This window comes from Dama dama, chromosome 9, assembly GCF_033118175.1.
Source record: "Dama dama isolate Ldn47 chromosome 9, ASM3311817v1, whole genome shotgun sequence".
NCBI classification, from domain to species: Eukaryota; Metazoa; Chordata; class Mammalia; order Artiodactyla; family Cervidae; genus Dama; species Dama dama.
Genome location: NC_083689.1, coordinates 9349813 through 9377760, shown reverse-complemented (window position 1 = coordinate 9377760; position 27948 = coordinate 9349813). Strand labels below are relative to the sequence as shown.

The window sequence follows — 27948 nt, the reverse complement described above, 5'->3', positions numbered from 1 at the left end:
CACTGGCAGGCAGGTTCTTTACCACTAACGCCACCTAGGAAGCCCAAGGTCACACAGGGAGGGTTCAAATCCAGGAGCCTAGCCTCAGAGGCCACGGCACCGTGCTGCCGCCCACGGAGATGCTGAGAGAATGGGTGGAGAAGGGGCTGAGGGAGGAGCTTTGGGGTGGATGAGCACAGGTGCCTTCCTGCTCTGCCGTGAGTCAGAAGCCCTGCTTGTTTTCTGAGGACAGGTCAGCTTATCTCCAGAGATTGTGTTATCCTCCTGCCCGGACCTAAGACCACAGCATTTCCTCTGCCTTTGCTTCCAGGAGCTGGAGAAGCTAGGGCTTGGGGACAGCGTGGATCTACATGTGTATGAGATTCCAGTGGAGTATCAGACAGTCCAGAGGCTCATCCCTGCCCTGTGGGAGAAGCACAGTCCCCAGGTAAGCGGGGCAAAGGTGAGTGGGGTAAAGGTAGGTGCTTCCCTATCAGGATCTGCGGCTGGTTGCCCCAGGCATGGATGGTTTGTGTGGCTTTGTTCCTCCTCTGATCACATGGTTGATGGCCACAGCCTTATCCCCCCAAGTGCTACGCTTTTCTGGGTTACCCTTGGAGGTGAGAGAGGAAAGCAAACATCTGAAACTTCACAGAGGCTGATTCTGTCCCACTAAAGTTCTGTTATCAGTCATAACATGTTCCGTTATAAGTGACAGTCAAAACACACCTCAACCCAGCTTGAGCATCAACATTTGTATGCTTCAGGTATAGCTTGATCCAGGTGCTCACCCAATGTCATCAGCCTCCTCTCTTGACCACTCATCTTTGCTTTGCACTTTGCTTTTGTTTTGGCAATGATAAGTGGCTGCTGACTGATATCCTCCCAACTCAGTCCCTCAGCAAAAAGAGAACACCTGTCCTCCAAATAATTCTCCAAAGTCTATAGCTGATTCTCATTGGCCAGCTTGGGTCACAGTCCAGTCCCTGAGCCAGTCACTATGGCTGGGGAAGAAGGAATGCTGTAATTTGTGAAGCCTGGATCCCACATGCCCACTCTGGTTGCCAGGGGGTGGTGTCACCTCTCCCCAAACCTCCTAGAATGAGCAGGAGTCAGGAGGGGGTGGTGTTTCACAAGGGGAGAATGGCTGTGGGAGGGAGCTGTGGTTTTTAACCAGATGTGATGGACTGGAGGCCGGACAGGCAAGGATCACACCCTCCTACCAGAGGTAGTTGTGGCCCAGCCAAGACCTTGGGCACGAGCTGTGTAGGAATTTGGCTGGTATCTCTGACAAGTGAGGTCCCAGTCTCCTATGGGGGGCCCCAGTTTTCCACTCTAGCCTGTTATTTCAGATTCTCCCGGGCTGGCTCGAGGCATCTTGCTATCTAACGAGCCCTATCAAGTGGAATTCGCCTCTTTTTACGGGGGGGGGGGGGGGGGGCCTGGAGGCTTAGCAAGAATTGGCTGAAGTTTCTTTGAATGAGCTTTTTCCTCTACTGTGTCTAGGCAGCCCCGCCTTATTCTAGTTAAAAAGAAAACCTCATGCATGAAAATGTTTTTAGGAAACTCCGCACCATACAGAAAGGCTTCCGCATGCCTCAGTTTCCTTCTGTGACAGGTGGAAATAATAATAGTCAAGATTCAACCCAGCACAGATCAAAAATATTTCAAAAAAAAAATTCCAGGGAATTTCCTGGTAATCCAGTGGTTAGGACTCTATGCTTCCACACCCTGGGTTCCATCCCTGGTTGAGGAACTAAGATCCTACAAGCAATGCAGTGCAGGAAAAAAAAAAAAAAAATCCTGAAAGTTCCAAAAAGCAAAATTTGAATTTCCTTGAGCGGCAAGCTATTTATTTACATAGCGTTTACATTCTGTTAGGTATTATAAGTAATCTGGAGGTGATTTCATGACTACAGGAAGAGGTGAGTAGGTTATGCAAATACTAGGCCATTTTAGATAAGGAACTCGAGCACCCCCAGATTTTGGTATCCAAGGGAGAAGAGGGGACCTGGAAGTTATCACCGGTAGATACCAAGGCACGGAGTGACTGTAGCACTGAAATTCTACCACCCAGTCCAGTGTGTGCTCGGGATTATCCGCACACCACGAAATTCCTAGACAGCAGCTGGGAGTCCTACAGTCCAGCTTGGTTCCCACACTCCAGGACATCCGTGGCTCTCTAGTGGTGAAGACTCCGCCCTTCCACCACAGCGGGTGTGGGTTAGATTCCTGGTTAGGGAACTCAGCCCACATGCCTCGGGTGTGGCCAGAAATATAAAAAATAAAAAGAATAAAATCCCACAGGTTAAGGACTGCCCTCCAGATTCCAATCTTTTTTTTTTAAATTGAAGTACAGTTGATTGACAATGTTGTGTTAATTTCTGCTGTATAGCAAAGTGATTCAGTTATACACACACACACAGACACACACATTCTTTTTAAAGCTATTTTCCATTATGGTTTATTATAGGATATTGACTATAGACCTTGTTGTTTATCCATTTTATATAGAATAGTTTGCAGATGGCAGTCTTAAGTCCAGGTTGTTACCTGTGCTTCTGTCCAATTGACTATAAATCAGATCCCTTCTTTGGGCTCAGTTAATTTTGCTGAAGCGGCTCACTACTCAGGAACCCATATTTACTCACTGGATTACCAGTTTATCGTAAGAGCACATAGCTCAAGAATAACCACTCAGATGAAAGAGATGCAGAGGGCAAAGTATGGGGGGAGGTGTGTAGAGCTTCCACGCCCTCTCTGAGTGCCCCACTCTCCCCAAATCTTCATTTGTTCACTGATTTAGCAGCTCTCCCAACCCTGTTGTTTAAGGGTTTTATGGAGGCTTCATGACATAGGCATGACTGATTAATTGCTTGGCCGCTGACATCTGGACTCTATGTCCGGGCCCTCTCCCTTCCCCTGACGTGGGGGGGACAGGGGTTGGAGTTGAAAGTTTCAGTGTTCTAATCAGGTAGCTGGTTCCCCTGGCAACCAGCCCCCATTCTAAGGTGCTTTCCAGAAGTTCCCTCACTGGACTTGCTCGGTGGCTCAGTGGATAGCAGTCTGCCTGCCAGTGCAGGGACACGGGTTCGATCCCCGGTCCAGAAAGATTTCACAGGCTGCAGAGCAGCTGGTCTCGTGCGCCTAGAGCCTGTGCCCACAAGAGAAGCCACTGCAACGAGAAGCCTGAGCACTGCAACCAGAGGGTAGCCCCGCTCTCCGCAATTAGAGAGAAAGCCCACAGCAATGAAGATCCAGTGCAACCAGAAATAAATTTTAAAAATATTTTTTAATTACCTCATTTACAAAACAGGGGATTTCCTTGGCAGTCCAGTGGTTAAGATTCTGCACTTCCCTTGCAGGAGGCATGGGTTTGATCCCTGGTCGGGAAACTTAAGATCTCGATGCCATGCGACCCCAAGAAAAACACAACAGGACAGCATTATTGCTTTCATCACTTAGGGAACTCTAGGGGTTTTAAGAGCTCTGTGCCTGAAATAGTGGGCTAAGAACAAATAAATATTTCTTTTTTTAAGATTTTTTTGGACATAGATCATTTTTAAAAGCTTTATTGAATTTTTTACAATATGGTTTCTGTTTCATGCTGGGCTTTTGGGCCACAAGGCATGGAGGATCTTAGCTCCCCAAACAGGGATCAAACCCGCACCCCCTGTGTTGGAAGGCGAAGTCTTAACCACTGGATCGCCGGGGAAATCCCTGTATTTCTTATGACAGATCAGAATATCACCAGTACCAACATCCTGAGTTTGTGGTGGTGATGAGGGAGATGAGGCCAGAAGGGTGATAAACGGTTCCTTAGCCCACCCCAGGATTTCTCAGCCTCGCTGGGGCAGCCTTCCCTGTGGTGGGCACTGTAAAGGGGGCTAAGCAGCATGCCTGGCCACCCCCCATTAGATGCCAGGAGCTGTCTCCAGTCTGATACCCCATAATGTCTCTAGATATTGCCAAACCCCTGGTTGAGAACTCCTGGCCTACAGCAGGCTCTCAATAATGGTTGACTGGGACCATGGTTATTGTCATCACTCACTTCTTCACACACATGCATCTGCATATACAAATGTGCCCACCTACAAGTACTATTTAAGCAGTGTACTTCACCGTTAGGGCTTTCCAGGTGACACAGTGGTACAGAATCCGCCCGTAGTGCAGGAGATGCAAGAGATGAGGGTTTGATTCCTGGGTCAGGAAGATCCCCTGGAGTAGAAAACGGCAGCCCACTCCAGTATTCTTGCCTGGAAAATTTCACGGACAGAGGAGCCTGGTGGGCTACAATCTATGGGGTCGAACAGAGTCAGACGCCACTGAGGAACTGAGCATGTGCTACATGGATTAGCGTGACTGCTGGAACAGCTGACTGCCAACGAGATATCTTAAAACAACAGAAATTTATCTGTACACAGTCCTGGAGGGCAGAAGTCCACGGTCACAGCGGAGCTGTGGCTCCCTCCAGAGGCTCTACGGGAGGGTCCTGCCTGTCCCTTCCAGCTCCTGGGGGCTCCAAGCATTCCTTGGCTTGCATCACTCTGTCCTCTGCCCCTGTCTTCACAGGACTTTCTCCTTCCCTCTTCCTCTGTCCCTCCTCTGTGTGTCTTTTTAAAGGGCATTTGTCAATGGATTTCGGGTCTATCCAGATAATCCAGGAGGACTTCATCTTGAGATCCTTTACTTAATTGCATCTGGCATGACCCTTTTCCCAAATAAGGTCCCGGTCACAATTTCTAGGTGTTAGCACAGGGACATACCTTTTCCGTGTGTGTGTGTGTGTGTGTGTGTGTGTGTGTGTGTGTGATGGCAGAGTCACCATTTGGCCCTATAAAGTATAAACCACAGCTGCTCATTTGTTTTTACGTTCACAGGAGATCACTGTGTTATCTGGTGCTACTGGTTTATGGAGGACCAGGTAACAGCCTTATTGCCAGGCATCCGGTAGCAGATAAAGCAGCCCAGGAGCTTTTAATCACACAGGTCATTAAAAATTCTCCCTCAACATTATTTTAATAGCTGGGTAATATTTAGTAATTAATATAACCATTTTTCTATTATTGGGCTTGCTATTCATTTCCTTTTTTTTTTCTCATTTTTATAAATTACACTGAAGTGACCATTGGCAGATTATTATCTCTTTGATTATTTTTAGGTTAGATTCTTAGAAATTATACCTTGCCTTTTGCATCTGGCAATATGTCTTGAAGATTATGCCATACAAAATTGCCTTGACCATAGCAGCTCATGATTTATTTAGTCAACCCCCCTCCCCGTGAATGGCCAATTAGATTGTTTCCAGTATTGTAATGACAAAGCTCCTATGAACATCTTGGCGTATTTCACATTCTTGCATGGTTCACCTAGCACACCTTTTCTGTAAGAGTGACTGCAGGATCTATTCCAGCAGCAAGAGGACAGAAAGCACGTAACCACCAGCAGTGCTCTGTGAGGACATTGTCCTCTCCTTGGCCTGGGGGTGCCCCAGTCCCATGACCGGACCTCACTCAGCTGTACCCATCTGTCTGCAGCTGGTGGTGCACGTAGGAGTGTCAGGCATGGCAACCGCAGTCACGCTGGAGAAGTGTGGACACAACAAGGGTTACAAGGGCCTGGACAACTGCCGGTTCTGCCCCGGCTCCCACTGCTGTGTGGAGGACGGGCCTGAAAGCATCGACTCCATCATCGACATGGATGCTGTATGTGAGAGGGTCACTACACTGGGCTTAGATGTGTCAGTGACCATTTCGCAAGATGCAGGCAGGTAAGGAACCATGGGGCCCCTGCGGTGTAGGTGTGAGTGGGGTTTCCCTCCTGTCAGCCCAGGCTGAGTGTTGAATGAGCCAAGTGTGTTTGACTGTGACCTCTTTGGGCCAAGCACTAACTTATTTATTTATTTACTTTTGAAAAGGTCATTGATTTATCACTTGATGGACTATTTATTTTTAATTTTTTTTAAATTGTGGAAGTGTGAGAACACATTTACAGGAGACTTGGAGGATACAGAACAAGGTTACATATAATTCTACTATGTGTTAGTCGCTCATTCGTGTCCGACTCTCTGGGATTTCATGGACTGTAGCCTGCCAGGCGCCTTTGTCCATGGAATTCTCCAGGCAACAATACTGGAGTGGGTTGCCATTCCCTTCTCCAGGGGATCTTCCCAACCCAGGGATCGAACCCAGGTCTCCTGCAGTGCGGGCAGATTCTTTACCGTCTGAGCCACTGGAGAAGCCCAGTTCCTCTATATATTACAATTATTTTTTAAGTAGATAATTTAAGATTTTTAGTTGGAATTTCAATATCAAATCTTCAAAAATTAATGGAATGAATATACAGAGAAGTAGAAGGATATAATAGACCTGAAAATCACTGTGAACCAATTCAGCATAATTAAGATTTATACAATTCTCACAGAGCAGCAGGATACAAATTCTATTTAAGTTCCCATAGACTGGAAACTCGGAGACATTGGAACATATCCAGGGACATAAACCAAGGTACAAAAATTTCATGGTCTAAAGGTATTGAAATCAAAGCACGGACTATTTGAATAGCATGGTTGAGAAGAGTCTGACCCGACTGAAACGACTTAACATACACACATGCTAAGTCGCTTCAGTCATGACCAGCTCTCTGTGACTCCTGGACTGAAGCCCGCCAGGCTCCTCCATCCATGGATTGTCCAGGCAAGATTACTGGGGTGGGTTGCCGCGGCCTCCTCCAGGTTTCTTCCCGACCCAGGGATCAAACCGCATCTCTTACGTCTCCTGCATTGGCGGGTAGATTCTTTGCCACTGAGCCACCAGGCAAGCCCAGCACACACACATAATATTTTACACAGTAAACTTTACATAGGATTTCACAGTATATAATTCTCAACATGCACAAGGCACACAGCAAAGAATATATTCATAACAGGTCCCATCTGCAACTCACGTGTGGCTCTGCCCACTTTTCCCACCCCAGGCCCCTGGCATCTCCTGGCCGTGGCTCCGGCTGCCTCCCACCTGTTCCTCCTGCCACCTCTGCTCCAACCCTGATGGTCCTTCTCCCCTGAGAAGTCAGCTTCTATATTAGTTTCCTGTGGCTGCTGTAACCAATCACCATGTTGGTGGCTTAGAACAACAAACATTTATTCTCTCCCAGTTTGGGGGCTAAAAGTTCAAAATCAAGGTGTCAGCAGGGCTGGTTCCTTCTGGAGGGCCTGAGGGGGAGTCTCAGACCCTCTCCTGGCTTCTGGTGGCTTCTGACAACCCTGAATGTCCCATGGCTTGAGACACTTTACCCCAAGTCGCTGCCTTCATCGCCACATGGCTTCCTCCTGGTATGTGTCTTCACGTGACCTTCTTACAAGGACACCAGTCATTGGATATAAGACTTACCCTCATCCAGTGTGACCTCATCTTTACCAATTATGTCTGCAAAACTCTATCTCCAAATCAGGTCACATTTTGATGTTCTAGGTGAACAGAAATTTGGAGGAGAAACTAACTAGTCAGCCTATTAGAAAGTCTTTTATTAATTTAAGGCAGATGAAGTCCCTAACTTGCTTAATTCTTCCTGCAGTTCCCACTGCACCTCAAATAGAATCCCAGCTCTCCGCCATCCCCAGGCCCGTGTGCTCTGGCCCCTGTCCACCTCTGCAGCCTTCTCTGCTTGTAGTCTCCCCTCACCCATTGCCTTCCACACCCACAGCCCACTCTCCTCCTGCTCCTCACACACCCCAGGCTCACTCTAGCCTCAGGGCCTTTGCACATGCTATGCCTCTGCTCAGAACTCACTTTCCGCTGATACGACTGTTTCAGGTCTTGACTCCGAAAGTTGGCTGTTTGGGAAGGCCTCCCCTGCCTCCCAGACTCCTCTGTTCTATGCCCTCTCAACACCAAGTGCCTCAGTTTCTCCACACTGTGTACACCTCAGCAGCCCAAAGGCAGCAGGTGGCAAATTCAGTTGACGGAATGAAGAAGTAACTGAATTTACCATCTGTCTTTTTTTTAATTTTTTTAATTGAAGTGTAGTTGACGTATAATATTATACATTACAGATGTACAGTACAGTGATTCACAATTTTAAAGGTGTATATACTCCATTTATAGTTATTATAAAATATTGGCTATATTCCCTGTGTTGTACAATATACCCTCTATTCTTTAGCTTATTTTATACCTAATAGCTTGTACCTCTTAATTCCCTACTCTTGCATTGTCCCTCCCCTCTCCCATCAGTCTTTTTTTAAAACTGACCATTTTTTTTTTTTTTTGACTGGGCCACACACATTGCGGACCCTGTCAGTGAAAGCCTGGAACCCTAACCACTAGGCAACCAGGAAACTCTCCTGAAGCTAATTTTAAGTTACTCAGATAATTCTGAAATATATTTTCATGTGTTCCCGTTGTGAAAGATTCCCTTGACCTCTCTCTCTCCCCACCTCATTCCCTGCCAGGGATCCCTCTGTTAAATCAGAGACTTAAATTGTGACACTTCCTTCTTAGCCACAGATGTTTCTATACAGTATAGGACACTTCGTGTGCTGCTTTTGCATTTTGTTCTGTTCCGCCTTGCTTTTATGTGGGTGAGGTTATATGGTGTGGGTTTCATCAGAGTTCCCTTCCTTGGCCTCCTCTGTGGGCATGTGCTAGGGGTCTTGAGTTCTGCCTTCCTGTGGATCCACCACATGCCTTGTAAACCACTGCATGGTATCCCACTGTGCAGACGAACCAGTTTATTAAGTCACTCCTCTGTCAGTAGACGGCTTCCCTGATGGCTCAGCTGGTAAGGAATCCGCCTGCAATATGCGAGGCCCGGGTTCGATCCCTGGGTTGGGAAGATCCCCTGGAGAAGGGAAAGGCTGCCCACTCCAGTGTTCTGGCCTGGAGAGTCCATGGACTGTGTAGTCCGTGGGGCCGCAAAGAGTCGGACACGACTGAGCCTCTTTCACGTTCACTGTCAGTGGACATTTAGGTGGTATCTTATTCTATTCAGGCGTCTATAACCAAAAGAACCCAACTGGGTAGCTTGTAAACAACAGAAAGTCATCGCTTATAATTCTGGAGGCAGGGAAGTTCAAGATCAAGGCGGCAGCCCAGTGGCATTCTGACGGAGCCTTCCTACAGGGCGCAGACTGCCGACTGGCTGTGTCCCCCACGGGGTGGGAGGGGCTTGGGAGGGGACCACCAGTGTTCCATTCTAGCAGTTTGCTTCCTGTTTTTCTGTTTTTACACATCATGCTGCAACAAATACCTTGTTCATCGTTCTTCTGCTCTGGTGCACATGGTTCCTGAGATAGATTCTAAAAACTTGAAACATCAGGTCATAAAGTCTGTGCATTTGTAATTTTTTAAAAAATTATTTTTTAAAATAAAATTTTAAAAATAATTTTTAATTATTTTTTTAAAAATTACTAAAGTATAGTTGATTTACAATATTGTATTAATTTCCACTGTACAGCAAAGTGATTCAGTTATATACATGTCATATCTGCGTGTGTGTGTGTGTGTGTGTGTGTGTGTGTGTGAAAGTTGCTCGGTCGTGTCCGACTCTTTGCAACCCCATGGACTGTAGCCTACCAGGCTCTCTGTCCTTGGAATTCTCCAGGCCAGAATACTGGAGTGGGTAGCCGTACCCTTCTCTAGGGGATCTTCCCAAACCAGGTATTGAACCCAGGTCTCCCACATTGCAGGTGGATTCTTTCCCATCTGAGCCACCAGGGAAGCCCATATCTATGTGTATGTATGTATATATATATACACACACACACATGGTATAAATATACATATATTCTTTTTTGTATTCTTTTCCATCATGGTTTATCACAGGACATTGAATATTGTACACCTATAATTTTACTAGCCTGCCAGATTGCCCTCCCCTGGGGCAATTTGCACCCCAACCAACAGTGTCTCATATTGCTTCTTTCTCCACATATACACCAGCACTTGGAGTTATTGTTTTGTGTGTTTTTTTTTTCATTTTTGCTGTCTGGGGAGGGAGGAGCAGTATTCCATCTTGCAGCTGACTGGTGAGGTTGAGGGGCTGTCTTCTGATGGATTTGGATGGAACATTCACTCTCTAACCCCATTTTGGTCTCCCTCCCATCCCCCACGCCCTATGGCTTAGGTACCTCTGCGACTTCACCTACTATACCTCGCTGTACCAGAGTCACGGCCGCTCAGCCTTTGTTCATGTGCCCCCTCTGGGCAAGCCGTACAATGCAGACCAGCTGGGCCGGGCACTTCGGGCCATCATTGAGGAGATGCTGGACCTCCTAGAGCAGTCAGAAGGCAAAATCAACTGTTGCCATGAACACTGACGGCTGTCCAGGCCTCCCAAGACCTCATCCTGCCGAGGAGCCTGGGAGAGACGTCCGCCCCCCGGGCCCTGACCGGGCAAGACAAGCGCATCCAGCTGGGGATCTGATTTGGATCAAATATGCCAGCTTGCACACCTCCTCTCCCTTTTTCTCTGCGTAAGCGCTGGTTGGTTGGAAGGCAGCAACTGAAGATTTTTTTCTATTTCTCTTTGCACCTGGGGATACAGCTGGGGCAGTCAGGAAGCTGGGAAGTCCTGATTTCTACCGAGAACCCCGATCAGGTGGATCTCCACTCTGGGATGGCTGGGGCCATCTGCTTTTCTAAGTCTGTGGTGGAAGGATTCCAGAATTCCCTCTGTCCATGACTGGTTTTTTTTCCAAATTGAAAATCCTCATGAAGACCCCTTGCCCTGATCCATGTCCCAACAGCCTGGACAGCTCCGGCAAGGGCCAGCTTGGGGTCTGGTATGGGTTCTTTTTTCTTTCTTATTCTGTTTTTAAAAGCAATAGTGCCAGTTTGGGCACAGAGTTATTTATATTCCCTTTGGTTAAAATACGGGCTTTAGCCGAACACAAAAGTGTCTTTTCTCTTTCCTGGAGTGTAGCCGCTTCTGCCTCTGGCTTTGAACACTGGACCTACATTTTTTGTTTTGGGGGTGACATTAAGATCCCCTTGTTCAGCGGGGGTGGAGGCTAGGCCCTTGGCCAGACCACGGGGAGAGGGAGTTGCTGCTGCCCCAGGAGACTGAAGGGGTTGGCTAATCCTTTAACAACCGAGCTGTGAGCTGTGCCCATAGGACCTCTGGAGGTGGGCCACCAGTGGGAAAGCAGACTGTCATTTCAACACACACACTTTTTTTTTTTTAATATGTAAAAGTGTGTAGCAACTACAAACCTACCCCACATCTGGCTTGGGCCTTCAGTCTTGGTCTGGGGGCCCAGCTTCTTGTTTTCCTTAAGAGGGGGGCAGAGTGGAGGCTGCGGGCTGGGCTCTGTGTGTGCTGGTGTGTTTGGCCAGAAGGGCCACAGGGCAGTCAGCGAGCTTTAGTGCAGCTAGGTTTTGGACACACCTTGGACTTGGTAAATTTTTATCTCACTCCCTGATGACTTTGAACTGACCAGCCAGGGATGCGCATCTCCCAGGAGGCAACTAAATTCAGCTGGACCTTGACACCCATCAGAGAGAGGGGGTTGGCAGCAGCAACCATGAGGAAAGTATTCTTCTGTTTCTTTGGAGAACACGCAGTTTGATCTCTTCCCTATTTGTGAGGCATGCTGGTGTCTGATGTGGTGTTAGATCATGTTGGGGTCTCCCAGCAGGCGGTTCTTCTGAAAACAGCGGAGATTTTTGTTTTGTTTTCTTACATGTTCACCCTCTTTCCCTCCTGTTCCGAAGCCCAGGGTAGCTGCTGCCTCCGCTGAGCTGCTGTGTCACTCGGAGACCAGGTTGATGGGTTTCTGAGTGAAATGCATTTTCTGGGTCCTGTATTTTCCCTGGAAGGGAAGAGTGATGTGGGGTCAGCATATGGCAGTGGGTGTGGACCATGCCCTGCAGGGTGAAACGATGGGGACCTTCTCCCTCCTCCATGCCAGCCCTCCCTCTTCCAGAAATCCCTCCTCCACACCCCCAGTCTGCGTTTGCAGTCTCCTGAGGAATCTAGAGTGCAGGACGTCATTGCATCTACGCGGTCAGCCAGCTTCTGTGAGCAGAGCTTGTGGCTCTTTTTAATGAGGGTCTCCCAGAGGTCTCACTCAGAATGGCATTAAACTCTAATGAGCTCTCTTCTCTAAAGGTCTGAGAGGGGAGGCTCTCAGGAAGAAATGGGCCTAGGCAAGCTGCAGAGGGAAGGAGGGACTGGAAGTGAGTCAGGTTTGAGCTAAGCTGGGCACCCACTGGAACCCAGACACACCATCCCCAGGCTCTGCATTTTCATCGTTCTTTTGTCCTCATTTCTTCTCTCTGTTTAAAGCAACATGAGACTTAGCCACTTAGAGATATAACTTATTGTCTGATCATTATCCTGTGTGCGTGTCATTTTTGTGTTCCTGCAATGGCGTTAGATCTCCTCATTGAGTCAAGCCAAAGCCTTGTCCTTGTTCACGATGCAGACCATATAGCTCGTCTTTATTCAATCAGACAACCATTAAATATTTCACTCGCTCCCTGCCAGCTTTTTAATGTTCCTGTTTTAATTTATCTTTTTCCTTTTGGGCAAATTCATCCATTTACTCCATGGCATATCTGTCTGCATTTGTTGGGTCCTGGACTGAAATGTCCTAGTGTAAGAAAGGGGGGCCAAGTCCCATTACTTCTCCCTTGTCATTTCAGAGTCTCAGATTGTGGGGGGGTGGGGCGCAGAACAGGCCACGGGATGGTTCTGTGAAGTGGGCGCAGCCTGGAAGCTATGAAGGTGAGCGATGCCAGAAGGGGTGGGTGCAGTAAGTGTTAACGGTGAAAAGATGGGCTAAGCAATGTCGTGGGAAGGCTGGTAGAAGAAAGGTGAAAAGTGATGCTGAAAAGTGGAGGGGGTCCTGTCTCTGATAAGCTCCTGTGGAGGGTACAGAGGTGGGGGATGGTGTCAGGTAATGGCATCTCCCTTAAGATGCCAGAACCTCTGCCCCTTACAACTTTATTCTTTTCTTAGCCCCTTTGCTTCCCCCCTTCCCACCAAAGAGAAGGTCGGTGGTCTGTGCGTGAGTATGTAGTTTGAAAAAGAAATTTAAAGGAGTGGATAGAAAGAAAGCAAGGTGGAAAGAAGCAGCAATGCCAGTGAGTGAACCTGGAATTCCAGTGGTACGACCTGGCTCATGTGGTCCAGTCAAGAAACAGTCAAGGTGCCCTGGTCACTGAGAGATGCAGGGCCACGGGGCAGCGGGGGAGGAGGGAGCCCCCAGTCAGGGCCACGTCTTTGGGGGGAAGGTCAGACTCTGACCTTTCTGATAGTTCCAGCAAGAAAAATAGTTTTCGCTATTCTGCTCTTTGTTGGTGTGAACACTTCTCGAACAGACAGGACCTGCTCAGGGGGATGACTCGAAAAGTATACGTGTGATGCCTTTCTCTCACCTTGGAGGTTTCTGCCAAGAAGCCCGGCCAGAGGTTGTGCCTGTGCACCCCGCCCCCTTCCCAACTCAGGGGTACCCGGGAGGGGGAGGGGAGCTGCTCCTGGAAATCAGCCCACCACACTGGCCTCTTTTTTTCTCTGCTGCTGTCTAGACTGTTGACCTTTGACCTCCCCACCCCTTGGCGTGTCTGAACCCAGAAGTCCCTTGTCGTTGTCGGGGTTTGTGGAACAAAGCCTCATTCTTCTCTGTGGCCCCAGCCTCCCCCCCGAGACCACTGGAAGCTCTCCTGAGCCTCCAGCCAGCATGGGGCTCTGATGGAGGTGCCTCCCCTCGTGGCCACGAGCCCCACGGCCTTCATCCACAGGCTTCTGTGGAGCCGCAAAGGGCTTTGATTTTATATCCCCAGTTAAATTTCCCTTCTCCTGGAACAAGTGCCTGGTAAAGGGAGGAGAAGCGTCTCCATTTCTGCATAAAGGAAGTGTGTAAGAGGCCAGGACCCCCCTCACAACTCCACGTCTTGCGAGTCGCTTCTTGGATGAACGCCACTCAGAGACCCCATCCTCCAATTCGGGGGCAGTGGTCGCAACTGAGTTTCAGGAGCTCCCAGACCTCCAGGGGCTCCGGTCCAGCCTGAGCCGCTCCCCCGACTTGAAATCCGTTCCCCCTCCTCCCTCTTCTCACCCAAGCCTCCCCTTCAGCTGCCCAGAGACCCACAGAAGTGCCTGCCCCCACAGTACACGTGGGGCACAGACAGGAAAGAGAGAAACACCCCCAGACCCTGGCTCCCTGCTTTCCTGGCCGTTCACAGGGGTGGGACCTGGGCCAGGGGCTTTTGGGTCCTGCACCCTTTGAGGAAGCCCCAGGGAAAGCCAGTGGGGAATTGGCCTCTCTGCTCCCAAGGCCTGGCTGGAGGCCACAGGAGATCCATCTGGGCCTTGGGGGTACCTGGCATGTTTCCAGGGCTCCCTCCACATCTCAGGTTTCTATCTTGTCCTGAATCTCTCTCCAGGAAGAGCCCTGCCTCCTGGAGGTGACCCTGTGTCCTGTCCCCAAAGGAGAGACCAGCCCCTGCAGGCTTGGGGTGGCTTCTCCCCGACCCCAGGGAGACCCCTTGAGTGCCTTGTCTGAAAGCCTCGTGTCTGGGACCCCAGGCCGGACTTTGCTGGGGGCTGGGCCCTGGGACACCCCAAACTTGACATCCCAGAAAGCAAATAAAACAGCTAAAATGTGCAGTCTCTTGTGTGTCTTTATGAGCAGCTGGTGTCCACTAGGGTCACTCTCAGCCTGGGGTTATTGGCTGGCAGAGGGGGCCCCGAAGCGCCAGTGTTTCTGTCCTCGGCATGTGACCTGGCTCTTGGTTTGTGGTGGGTGCTACGAGTGTGCCGAATGGATAATGACGAGAGCGTTTCTGTACTGACTGTTCTTCCTCCTGCAACCAACCCCCTGCCTTTGTTTTGATGCCCAGAGAGGTTGAGTAACTTGCCTATGGTCACACAGCAAGGAGGGGAGGCAGGAATTTGAATCGTGATCACGTTGATCCCCAGGGTGTGTGGAATCCCCCCGTGGAGATGCCAGTTACCACTTTTTACAGATGGGGAAACCAGCCTTTGTCAGTTGAAACCCTGATCCCAGGGACAGGAGGAGTGAGAATGGGAACCCAAGCTAGCTTCCCTGGATCTGAGAAGCTTAAATTCTAGAAACAGGATTCGGTCATCCCCCTGCGTCTGATCTTAGCCAGAATGGGGATGTTCCAGGGTCAATGGCCTTCCAGGAAGAAGGGGCTTCAGCAATAAGGAAATGGCTTGTCTTTGGGAACATGAGTCCCGGGGTCTACACACCTCCCAATGCATAAGTAAGGTACGGGAGGTAGGGGGCAATCTGAGTCCCACTTCACTGAGCCTCAGTTTCCCCATACTCAGGTGTATTGTGTGAGCTCTGGCACATAGGAGTTACTTAATACGTACAGATGTTTTTACTTCCTCCTCTGGGAAGCCCTCCTGGCTGTCTAGGTACCTCCTCTGCCCCCCATAGCTGCCTGCCCGCCCCCATCCCCATGGCAACATGCTCTGGGTAGTAACTGACAGGTCCTGTGGGAGCCCTCAGGACAGTCAGATCTGTCTGGGGTCCCCGGTGTGTGTTGCCCCCAGCACAGCGCAGGGCATGTAATGGTGGTGGTTTAGTCACTAAGTCGTGTCCGACTCTTGCGATCCCATGGACGGTAGCCTGCCAGGCTCCTCTGTCCATGGGATTCTCCAGGCATACTGGAATGGGTCGCCATTTCCTTCCCTCGGGGTACTTCCCTACCCAGGGATCGAGAATCTGTGTCTCCTGCATTTGTAGGCAGATTCTTTACCGACTGAGCCACCAGGGAAGCCCTGGGTATGTAATAGCGGTGCAGTGAACCCCTGGGAAGCCCCCAAATCAGGTAGTGTGGAAGGCTTTCCTGAAATGTCTCTTTCCCACTTCCCACTCTGGAAACTAGGTCTTTATCTCAGAGGTAAACCCTGTCAGCAGTTTCCTGGGTATCACTGGGTTGCCATTTCCTCCTCCTGGGGGCTCTTCCCAACCCAGGGATCCAACACGCGTCCCTTTTGTGTCTGCTGCACTGGCAGGCGGATTCTTCACCACTGAGCTACCTGGGAAGCCACGCGCGAGGTTCAATCCCTAGGTCGGGAAAAACCCCTGAAGGAAGAAATGGCAAGCCCACTTCCACTCATTGCCTGGAAAATTCCGTGGGCAGAGGAGTCTGGCGGGCTCCGGCCCATGGGGCGCGCAGAGTCGGACACGGCTGAGTGAGCGCACACTCACAGCTGTAGGAGGAGGGCCGGGAGTGCTGGTGTTCTGCCCCCCGCCGGCAGGGGGCGCAGGGAGGCGCGGGCGCCTCGGGGCAGGGGAAGGGGACGTCGAGCCCCTGAAGGTCAGGCACCTCCTCCAGCTGAGGCCCCGTCCTGCCAGTGCTCTGCCTCGAGAGCCGGGTCTTCTGTTGGCTGAGCCTCCTAAGAATTGCCTGCCGTGCGCTGGGCTTGGGACTGGAGACACACCGGGAAATCAGCAGCTCCTGGTCTGGGGGTGCAGTACAGGGGGGTCCCAGCTGCGATGGAGGACAGACAGGCAGCTGAAGGGTCCGGGGCATATTCAGGGAGGCTCATTCAAGGGTAGGGCTTGGTCCCCTTCAACAGAGTTTCCCTCAGCTCCCGCCTGGATAGTCTCCATCTTAAAGGTGAGGGTCTCAGACTAGCGTCCTTCCAGTTCTACCCATCTGCCTGGGCCCCCCTCCACCTCCCACACTCTCGGTGGCTCCTGCTGGCCCACAGGAGAAAGCCAGGCTCTTATGCTGGACATCTGAACCCCTTTTCCCTGGTCTCTGCTGATCCCAGTTTGTCTTTTCTGCCTGAAAGTCCACCCCCCGCCCCCGCTCCATTTACACCTAGAGAACTCCTATGCATTCCTCAAAACCCTAAGTTTTGGGGGAAGATGCTGAGGTCATCTTGGGACACTTTGAGTGGAATGGGTCTGGGAAGGGGTAAAAAGGGCAAAGTACCACACCGGAAACCCCAAGCTAGTCCTTCTCCCACACCCTCTCTAACCTTCCTACTGGCTCCTTCCTGCCCTGGCAGCTTGCCAGGCATTCGGCAATTTCTGCAAGTGCCCAGACCTGCCTGGACATGTCCTGGTCCCCTGGAAGGCAAGAAGAATGGGTTCAGGCTGCCCACCCAACACCCCTGCGCATGCACACACACACACACACACACACACGCACACACACTATGGCATTGGTGGTGATTACTGAAAAACAGAAATGCAGTGAGGGCAAAATGGGGCAGAGGGAGTGAGGGAGGCAGAAAAAATGTGGACACTTTTTAGCTGTTTTTTTCTTCTAAGTTGCTGTGTTTAGGGTGAGGACACCCAGAGACAGAGAGGTCCCCACCCAGCCAAGGAGGAGGACTTGGGGTACTGGGTGACTGGACCTCCACACTAAGTCACCCACAGGGCTGCCCCGTTCTGGGCTTCCGTCTCCCCTGTATCAGGGAGCTGGCTTCCACATGGTCACACAGCAGGTGCTCCATAAATGCACATGGTCTGTGAAACCATTACAGGAACAGGCATGCAAACCAGGGTGCTGGAGAAGGCCGTGTGGGGGCGGCTGGGGGTTCCGGGCAGTGAGCATGTGGGGCCTCAAGCCCGAGGCCTCAGCTGACCCACTTCCTGCCTGGCCTGGGCTGCCTTGGCGACCCCAATGGCCAGGGTCTGAGCTGACCACTTCCGTCCCCCTTTCCTCCTGCAGTCCGGGCACACCCTGCTGACTCATACTCAGCTGGCCTCATCCTTCCCTGACTAAGCGGTGATTTGGGGGGTCTGGCAGAGCCCCAAACCCAGAAGGCAGGGAAGTCACGGCTGACTGGAATCATCACAGAGGAGAACCATACCCCAGACTTAACTGCCTGACAAATGAAAACCTGCCCTTGATAAGGAAAAAAATGAATACTTTAGGGATAGTCCATTAGGATCCATTTCAAACTTTCCAGCCACCAAAGAAATCCATTAAAAAAAAAAAATGAAAAGATAATCCAGGGACAGAGAGGTTGATATCTGTGATGCATTTAACTAACCAAGAAATAACTTCCAGGACATAGAAGCCCCCCCTCCCCCCACAAGACACACTAGACAGAAAAATGGGTAAATGGTAGGAATTCCCTGGCAGCCCAGTGGTTAGGACTAAGTTCTTTCTCTGCCAGGGCACAGGTTTGATCCCTGGTCAGGGAACTAAGATCCCACAAGCTGTGTGATGCAGCCAAAAAAAAAAAAAAAAAAAAAAGAGAGAGAGAGAGAAGAAAAGAAAGAGAAATGGGCAAATGGTATTTTTTTTGCCATAACAACAACCACAAACTGGGTGACTTACAACAGCAGAAAGTTTATTCCTTCACAGTTCTGGAGGCTGGAAGTCCCAAATCAAAGTGTCACACAACTGGAGGCTATGGAAAAGACTCGGCCCCAGGCCTCTCTGTTGGCTTCTGATGGCTTCCGGCACTGCTCAGGGCCTCTTGGCTAGTGGCTGCATCACTCCAATCTCTGTTTCCATCTTCATGTGACCCCTTGCAGGGAAATCAGTCTTGTATCGGGGGTTTAGGGACCACCCTACTCCAGCATGACCTCAGCTTAACATAACTACATCGACAAAGACCTTCATGGTCACAATCTGAGGTTCTGGGTGGACATGAATTTGGGGACTCATTGTGCTTCCTGGGTGGCACAGTGGTGAAGAATCCACCTGTCAATGCAGAAGACACAAGAGATGTGGGTTTGAGCCTTGGACTGGGGAGACCCCCTGGAATAGGAAATGACAGACTGCTCCTGTATTCTTTCCTGGAAAATTCCATGGACAGAAGACCCTGGTGAGCTACCTTCCATGGGGTCACAAAGACTCAGATATAACAGAGTGACTAAGCGCACACATACACACATTCAATGCAGTGCAGAAATGAACAGGTAATTCCAGGAAGATGACCTCAGGACAACCAATAACTAGAAACTCAATCTGGTCACCAGTGAATAGAAGTCACTGAGATGTCTCTTCACTCTCAGGAAGGGGACAGAGTCCTGAGAATTGACTTGACCGTTGAGAAGAACAGTTTGCTTGTGCTAGTATAGCTGAGAATGGCTAGAATCTCCCTCCTGGCCATTCTGGTCTTGGTGTGAACCCCAGAGAACTCTACATGTGCATGCCTTCCCAGCAGCATGGTTCATAATAAGGATCTGGAAACTAGGGAAAGGTTAGAGTGTGCTCCTTTGAACAGAGTACTATGTAGCAGTGAAAAAGGATGAACCAGACTTATAGTCAAAAATCTCCAACTCAGACCATTCAGTGAAGATAACTGTAACAGTGTGATACATTTTTATAAAGTTTTTTTAATTTGCATTTTGTATTGTGAAAAAATATGTATAACATACATAGGATTTGCCATTTTAACCATTTTAAAGTGGACTGTTGGTGACTTAAGTATATTCCCAATGTTGAGCACACACATAGCACAAACCACCGGGGACTTCCCTGGTGTCCAGGGGGTCAGGGAACGAGATTCCACATGCTGCCACCAAGTCCTGGTGCAGCCAAATAAATAAGCAAATATTTTTTTTAAAAAGCACAAAACATCACTATTATCTACTTCCAAAACTTTTCTGTCACACCTAAACAGAAACTCTGTAACCATTACGCAATAATTCCTCATTTCTCCCCCTCCTCCTCCAGCCGCGGGTAACCTCAAATCTACTTTGTCTTTATGAATTTGCGTGGAACCGTATAATGTTTGTCCTTCTGTGACTGACATTTCACTCAGCATAATTTTGAAGGTTCATTTGCATTGTGGCACAGATCAGAATGTCATTCCATTTTTATGGCTGAGTAGTATTCCATTGTGAGGATACCCCAAATTTTGTTTACCCATTTGGCTCTTGGTGGACATTTGCATTGCTTTCACCTTTTGGCTATTGTGAATAGTGCTGCGGTGGACATTGGTATACAAGCTCAGTTTGAGTCCCTGCTTTTCAATTCTTTTAGAAAAATATTCAGAAGTGGAATTGCTGGATTATATGGTCATCCTGTGTTTAGATTTTGAGGAATGCCAAACCATTTTCCACAGCAGCTGCACCATTTCACATTCCCCCCAGAGGCACAAGAGGGTTCCAATTTCTTCACACCAACACTTGTTATTTTCCTAACAGCCATGCTAATGGGTATAAAGTGATATCTCCTTGTAGTTTTGATTTGCATTTCCCTAATGATTAATGATGTGAGCATCTTTTGACCTACTTCACGGCCATTTGTATATTTTCCTTGGATGTAAAATTCTTTGCCCATTTTTAAATTGGATATTTGTTGTTGAGTTGTAGGAGTTCTTTATATATTTTGGATAATGAACCCTCATGAGACATATGACATGTAAATATTTTATAGCTTTCTTGTAAATTCTTTGGGGTTTTCTATGACATAGGGTCATGTCATCTGTGAATAGAGATAGTCTTACTTCTTCCTTTCCAATTTAGATGTCTATTATTTATTTTTCTTACCTTATTGCTCTCGTTGAAACTTCGAAATATCACATTGAAATAGCAGGGGTCAAAATATACATTCTTGGCTTGTTTCTTGTCCTGGGGGAAAGCTTTCAGCCTCTCCCTATTGATGATGAAATTAGCTATGGCATTTTCATAAATGTGTTTTATCATGTGTGAGAATTTTCTTATTCTTCTGAGGGTTTTTACCATAAAAGGATATTGGATTTTCAAGTGCCTTAAATGCATCAATTGAGATGATCAAGTGGATTTTTTTTCTCTTCATTTTATTAATAGGATGTGTTACAATGATTGATTTTCTTATGTTGAGACATGCTAACCTTCCTGAGATCAATCCTACTTGGTTATGATATGTAGCTCTTTTAATATGCCTTTGGATTCAGTTTGGGTTTGCTAACGTTTGGTTACCAATGTTTCATCTTTATTTGTAAGGGATATTGATCTGCGTCTTAAGAAAACCTCAGTCTTCCTCCTTTGTTTCTCCCTGTTGTTTTTTTTTCTCAGTCACACCACACAGCAAGTCAGCACATGGGATCTTAGTTCCCCAACCAGGGCTCAAACCCACACCCCCTGCATCCCTGCATTGGAGGTTCAGAGTCTTCACCACTGGATCTCCAGGCAAACCCTCTCTGCTGCTTCTTTGCTCTCACCACTGCCCCCTCACAGCACTTCTGACCCCAAAAATGCTTCTGTTTTTTCCCCCACAACAAGCAATTCTCAAGCAACTCACCTGGGTGATAACTTAACTCCATTCTGATACTTTCTACCTGGAGATAGCATCAGATTCCACAGGTTAAGGGCTCAGTCTTGCAAGACCGGCCCCACTTGAGATGCCAATCACAGGTGCAGGTGGTCACCTGTGCTTCTGACCACTGGTCATAAACGGAAGGTTCCCACAGCCCCATGCTCAGGTGATGTTAGTGAGAGCAGATCGCAGAGCTCAGCCCAACAGTTTACTTCATGTCTCTGAGTCTTTGTGACCCCAGGGACTGTGGCCCACCAGGCTTCTCTGTCCATGGGATTCTCCAAGCAGGAATACTGGCGTGGGTAGCCATTCCCTTCTCCAGGGGATCTTCCCAACCCAAGGATGGAACCTGGGTCCCCTGCATTGCAGGCAGATTCTTTATCACCTGAGCTACCGGGGAAACCCTTCACTTAGTACAGACCTGTTTATTATATTAATAAAAGAATATGGTAAGAGCTGAAGGCTCACAGAAATTTCCAACCCTAAGGCCACACAGTCCAAGGTAAATTGCTTACTCCATTGGCGAAAATAAGAGAAAAATCGGAATGACTTCATTGGAACGGTAGATCTATGGAGAGTAACGTGACATGCTCTTTCAGCTCTTCTCTCTTCTTTTTGGGAAGGACCAGTGAAAGGGGCACCCTCCCCATAGGGAGGACCCACTGAAGAGCTGATTGACAGGTGAAATCAAGTTATAATGAAGTCATACTGCAGTACATGGACCCCTAATCCAATGTGACCAGAGATAGGTACACAGAGGAAAAAGAAAGCCAGTGGGGGCAGAAACAATCTTGGGGGCAGCACACATTGTGGCATGTGGGATCTTAATTTCCACACCAAAGATGGAAACTTCGACCCCTGCAGTGGAAGTGAGGAGTCTTCACCACTGGACAGCCACGGCAGTTCCTGGAGGCAGAAACTGGAGTGATGCATCTACCAGCCTGGCAAGAATACACAGAAGAACTATACAAAAAAGGTCTTCATGACCCAGATGACCACGATGGTGTGATCACTCACCTAGAGCCAGACATCCTGGAATTCGAGATCAAGTGGGCTTAGGAAGCATCAGTACAAACAAGCTAGTGGAGGTGATGGAATTCCAGTTGAGCTATTTCAGATCCTAAAAGATGATGTTGTGAAAGTGCTGCACTCAATATGCCAGCAAATCTGGAAAACTCAGCAGTGGCCACAGGCCTGGAAAAGGTCAGTTTTCACTCCAATCCCAAAGAATACTCAAACTACCACACAATTGCACTCATCTCACACACTAGTAACATAATGCTCAAAATTCTCCAAGCCAGGCTTCAGCAGTATGTGAACCGTGAATTTCCAGATGTTCAAGCTGGATTTAGAAAAGGCAGAGATCAAATTGCCAACATTTGCTGGATCATCGAAAAAACAAGAGTTCCAGAAAAACATCTACTTTTACTTTATTGACTACGCCAAAGCCTTTGACTGTGTGGATCACAGCAAACTGGAAAATTCTGAAAGAGATGGGAATACCAGACCACCTGACCTGCCTCCTGAGAAATCTGTATGCAGGTCAAGAGGCAACAGTTAGAACTAAACATGGAACAATAGACTGGTTCCAAAGCGGGAAAGGAGTGCATCAAGGCTGTATATTGTCACCCTGCTTATTTAACTTATATGCGGAGTGCATCATGCAAAATGCCAGGCTGGATGAATCACAAGCTAGAATCAAGATTGCCTCGAGAAATATCAATAACCTCAGATATGCAGATGACACCACCCTTATGGCAGAAAGTGAAGAAGAACTAAAGAGCCTCTTGATGAAAGTGAAAGAGGAGAGTGAAGAAGTTGGCTTAAAACTAAACATTCAGAAAACAAAGATCATGGCATCTGGTTCCATCACTTCATGGCAGATAGATGGGGAAACAATGGAAACAGTGAAAGACTTTTGGGGGGCTTCAAAATCACTGTAGATGGTGACTGCAGCCATGAAATTAAAAGGTGCTTGCTCCTTGGAAGAAAAGCTATGACCAACCTAGACAGCATATTAAAAAGCAGAGACATTACTTTACCAACAAAAGTCTGTCTAGTCAAAGCCATGGTTTTTCCAGTAGTCATGTATGGATGTGAGTTGGACTATAAAGAAAGCTGAGTGCTGAAGAACTTATGCTTTTGAACTGTGGTGTTGGAGAAGACTCTTGAGAATCCCTTGGACTGCAAGGAGATCCAACCAGTCCATCCTAAAGGAGATCAGTCCTGAATATTCATTAGAAGGACTGATGCTGAAGCTGAAGCTCCAATACTTTGGCCACCTGATGTGAAGAACTGACTCATTGGAAAGACCCTGATGCTGGGAAAGATTGAAGGCAGGAGGAGAAGGGGGCAACAGAGGGTGAGATGGTTGGATGGCATCACCGACTCATTGGACATGGGTTTGAGTAGGCTCCGGGAGTTGATGATGGACAGGGAGGCCTGGTGTACTACAGTCCATGGGGTCGCAAAGAGTTGGACATGACTGAGCGACTGAACTGAACTGATCTATCAGCCTAGGAGCAACAAGGATTGGCAGCAAATGCCTGCGGTTAGAAGACACAAGGAAGGATTCTTCTCTATAGATCTCAGAAGGCCCTGTCAATACCATGATTGCAGACTTGTATCCTCCAGAAATATGAAAATATAAACTGTTACTTGTTGCTGTTGTTCAGTTGCTAAGTTGGGTCCGACTCTTTGCCACCCCATGGGCTGCAGCACACCAGGCTTCCCTGTCTTTCACTATCTCCCAGAGTTTGCTCAAAGTCATGTTCATTGAGTCGGTGATGCCATCCAATCATCTCATCCTCTGTTGCCCTCTTCTCCTTTTGCCCGCAATCTTTCCCACATTGGGGTCTTTTCCAATGAGTCGGTTCTTCCCATCAGGTGGCCAAAGTTTTGGAGCTTCACCTTCAGCATTAGTCCTTTCAATGAAATTGCTACTATTTTAAGCAAAAAAAGAAAAAAAAAATAGAGAGATGTAGAAGGCAAGGCATGCAGGAAGAGGCTCAGGGGTTCCATGCCGTTTCCCAGCACCTCCACATGGCCACCAGCCCGGAGGCTCTCTGAACCCAGTACTTTGGGGATTTTTATGGTGGCGTCATCACATCAGCATGATCAATCATTAACTCCATTTACAGGCCATCTCCTCTCTTTGGAGAATGGGGGAGGGGGCGGGGAATGGGGCTGAAAATTCCAAACTCCTAATCATGGCTTGGCCCCTGTGGTGACAGGCTCCCATCCATGAGCCATCCATATGCTCTGCCAGAGTCACCTCATTACAATGAAAGACACTTCTGTCACCCAGGAAATTCCAGAGGGTCTAGGAACTCTGTGCAGGGAACGAGGGCTAAAGACCAAATATTAGCACAAAAATTACTCATAGTAGGAAGTTACAAGGGTTTCAGGAGCTCTGTGCTGGGGACCTGGGGGGCAGAGCCCAATGTAGATATACACACATATATATTTTCTATTATCTCATGGTGTATAATTTTATTTTCTGGTGGCCTGATTATCTGTCATTATTATCAGAGTAATTTTAGCATTGTTAGAACTGTTGCTTCCCCTTCCATTTTTTTGGAAGAGTATGATAAGAATTGGAAGAATTGATCTTATTCCATAAATGACTCAGAACTCACCAGTGAAGCCATCTGGTCTTGGACTTCTCTGTTAGAAAGTTTGTTATTATTAATGGCCGCACCTCAAGGAATGTGGGATCTTAGTTCCCCAGCCAGGGCTCAGACTTGTGTCCCCTGCATTGGAATCCGGGAGTCTTAACCCCCGGACCACCAGGGAAGTCCCAGAAGGTTTTTGACTTTTGATTCCATCTCCTTATTTGTTATGGGCCTATCTACTCCTGTATTCTTGCCTGGAGAATTCCGTGGACAGAGGAACCTGGAGGGCTACAGTCCCTGGGATCACAGAGAGTTGGACCTGACTGAGGGACTAACATTTCCACTTTCCAGATTTTCTATTTCTTCCCTTTTAAAGAAAATATTTTATTATTTATTTATCCTGGCTGCGCCGGGTCTCTGCTGCTGTGCGCAGGCTTGCTCTAGTTGTGGTGAGTAGGGGCTACTCTCTTGAGAAACGTGAGCTCAGTAGTCATGGCTCTTGGGCCTAGTTGCTCCGAGGGATGTGGGATCTTCCTGGACCAGGGATTGAACTGGTGTCCCCTGCATCAGCAAGGCAGATTCTTAACCACTAGACCACCAGGGACACCCTCCATTTCTTCTTGAGTCAGTTTAGGTAATTTGGTGTCCTTAGGAATTTGTCCATCTCATCTAGGTTATTAATTTGGCATACAATTTTTCATGATATTCTCTTACCGTTTTTCTTTTTTTCTTTATATTTTCTTTATTTATTTTGGCTGTGCCGAGTGGCATGGCATATGGGATCTTAGTTCCCTGACCCAGGGATTGGAACCCACGTACCCTGCATTGGAGTCTTAACCACTGGACCACCAGGGAGGTCCCTTATCTTTTTTATTTCTTTTGAGTCAGTAGTTATGCCCCACTTTTATTTCTGATTTTCTGAGTCTTCTCTCTCTTTTCTTTGTCAGCCTAGCTAAAAGTTTGTTGATGTTGTTAATCTTTTCAAAGAAGCACTTTTTGGTTTCATTAATTCCTGTGGTTCTGTTATTTCTTTATTCTCTACTTAATTTGTCTCTGTTCTAATCTTTATTATTTCCTTCCTTCTCCGAGCTTGTCTTCTTTGTCTACTTCCTCAAAGTATAAATTTAGGTTATTGATTTGAGTTTTTTTCTTTTTCAATGTAGTCATTTAAAGTTGTCAGTTTCCCTATGAGCACTGACTTTGCTGCACCCCATAACTCTTAGTATGTTTATAATTGATCAGGACTCTATGGGGCTTCCTGGGACAGAACCCCCCCTCCCCAACGCCCTCACCACGCCTGCAAGGCAGATTAGGAAAACATGAGCCTCCCAATCCTTCCTCAAGTTCCAAAGAATAAATTTAATCAGAGATGTGAGAAAAGGCAGAAAGAAGGAAAAATAGCCAAGCAAGACAAAATAATAATAGTTTAGCCATTAAACAAGTCAAGGATCTTTAGTTGCATCTCAAGGGCTATAGATAATATTCTGAGTCACGTCCTCTGAGCGGGTTTTTAGATACAGAAACCTCTACCAGGAGGAAGAAGTTCATCTTATGATGTCACCAAGGACACAGACCTCAGAACAGTGGGAACAAGAAGGTCGATGGTGTTAACTCCTGATCACCTCACCACCAGCCATGAGCAGATCACAAACCCACAATCCCTTTCCCTCACCTTGTCCTTAAAAACCTTTCACTGAAAGCTATCAGAGAGCTCCGGTGTTTTGAATACTAGCTTGGTATACTGCAATAAATGCTGCATTTTCCTTCACTACAACCAGGTGTCAATAGATTGACTTCACCGCGTGAGGGTGAGTGGACCCAAGTTGGGTTCGTTAGCATGTGGTGTTTTTGTTTTCATTCATCCTTAAGTATTTTCCAATTTCTTTCATGATTTCTTCTTTAATACATTGTTTTTTGAATAGTATGTGGTTTCATATCCACATGTTTGTGAACATGCCACCTTTCCTTCTGTTATTGACTTCTAGTTTTATTCCATTGCTGTTGGCAATGATTTCAGTCTTTTAAAAATTATTGAGTACACCTGCAACATATATTTTCTATCAACTGTACTTCAATAAAAATAAATTTTTAAATGCCCAAAAATGTATTGAGAGTTGCTTTTTTGCTGAATAACTGGTCTGACTGGAGCATGTTCTGGATGCATTTGATAGGGATATGCGTGTGCTGTTGAAGGAGTGTTCTTTCTGTAGATGTCCATTTGGGCTAGTTAGAGGGTTGGTCAACCCTCATATCTTTAATCTTCTGTGTAGATGTTCTATCCATTATTAAAAGTAGGGCTTTGAAGTCTCCAACTATTATAATAGAACTATTTACTTCTCCCCTCAATTCTTAGATTGAGTAACAGCTTTGAGTTACTATTTAGGATAACTTTCTTTTTTTTTTTTTTTTTAATATAAAGTTTTTTTGGGGAAAAATAGAACCACCACGTACACAGAGAAAAGAGCACAAAAATTCAACTGATACAGAACTGAAAGTCACAACTACCCAATGTTGTTTGCGATTTCTTTTCAATTTCTTAAATGGCTTCCCTCAATTTTTTAAATAGCCTTGCCAATTTTCAGCTGAAATAGAATCAAGTTTTCAAAAAATTAAGAGCCTCAGCGAAGGGACCAGCTTTTAAGATAACAAAGGTGACACCAAGAGTCTCCTAATAGGACCAATCCTACCGAAAAATTCCTGAAGCACATAACTACTGAGTCTGGTAGAACAGTAGCTCAGAGACCATCAGGGATGAGTTAGAACACTGACTCAGACGGTCCAGTATGCAGAGAGGGCAAAGAAAAAAGCTGCATTTCTCTGTCAGATGAGTTCACGTAAGAAAACCAAGGAGGTGCTAAGAAAATACAGGCAATGGCTGCTCAAAATAATTAAGAAGGCATTCTAAATACCACATATTATTAGACAACAGTGTGTAAAGTGATGCAATTAGAAAACAGGCAACTTAAAAAAAATATGGTCACAGGTCTTTGAGAACTCAAGAAAACAATCAATAGCAAACACAAGAGCTGAAAGTCTTCTCAGCTGAGGGTTGAAAGTGAAAGTGAAAGTGAAGTCGATCAGTCATATCCGACTCTTTGTGACCCCGTGGACTGTAGCCCACCAGGCTCCTCCGTCCATGGGATTCTCCAGGCAAGAATACT

The 27948-nt window shown here is 47.4% G+C and overlaps 1 protein-coding gene and 1 long non-coding RNA gene across 6 annotated transcripts in view; one reads left to right on the top strand and one right to left on the bottom strand.

The window, feature by feature from the left end:
* Positions 1-14590, top strand: part of PGPEP1 (pyroglutamyl-peptidase I) — a 35830-nt gene extending 21240 nt beyond the window's left edge. For 2 of the 5 annotated variants that reach the window (XM_061149819.1, XM_061149818.1), the window contains 4 exons: positions 311-427; positions 4860-4968; positions 5517-5749; positions 10105-14590. In XM_061149819.1, coding sequence (XP_061005802.1) covers positions 351-427; positions 4860-4968; positions 5517-5749; positions 10105-10297 — 612 coding nt within the window. In that variant the 5' untranslated portion in view covers positions 311-350 and the 3' untranslated portion in view covers positions 10298-14590. Of the gene's footprint in view, positions 1-310; positions 443-4859; positions 4969-5516; positions 5750-10104 lie in introns of all 5 variants that reach the window. The other 3 variants (XM_061149817.1, XM_061149815.1, XM_061149820.1) reach the window with 3 other exon arrangements.
* A 3663-nt stretch (positions 14591-18253) lies between these two features.
* LOC133061723 (uncharacterized) overlaps positions 18254-27948 on the bottom strand; it is a 33288-nt gene continuing 23593 nt past the window's right edge. Inside the window, exon 2 of the long non-coding RNA XR_009694025.1 lies at positions 18254-18629. This is a non-coding gene — a long non-coding RNA (uncharacterized LOC133061723). The remainder of the gene's footprint in view (positions 18630-27948) is intronic.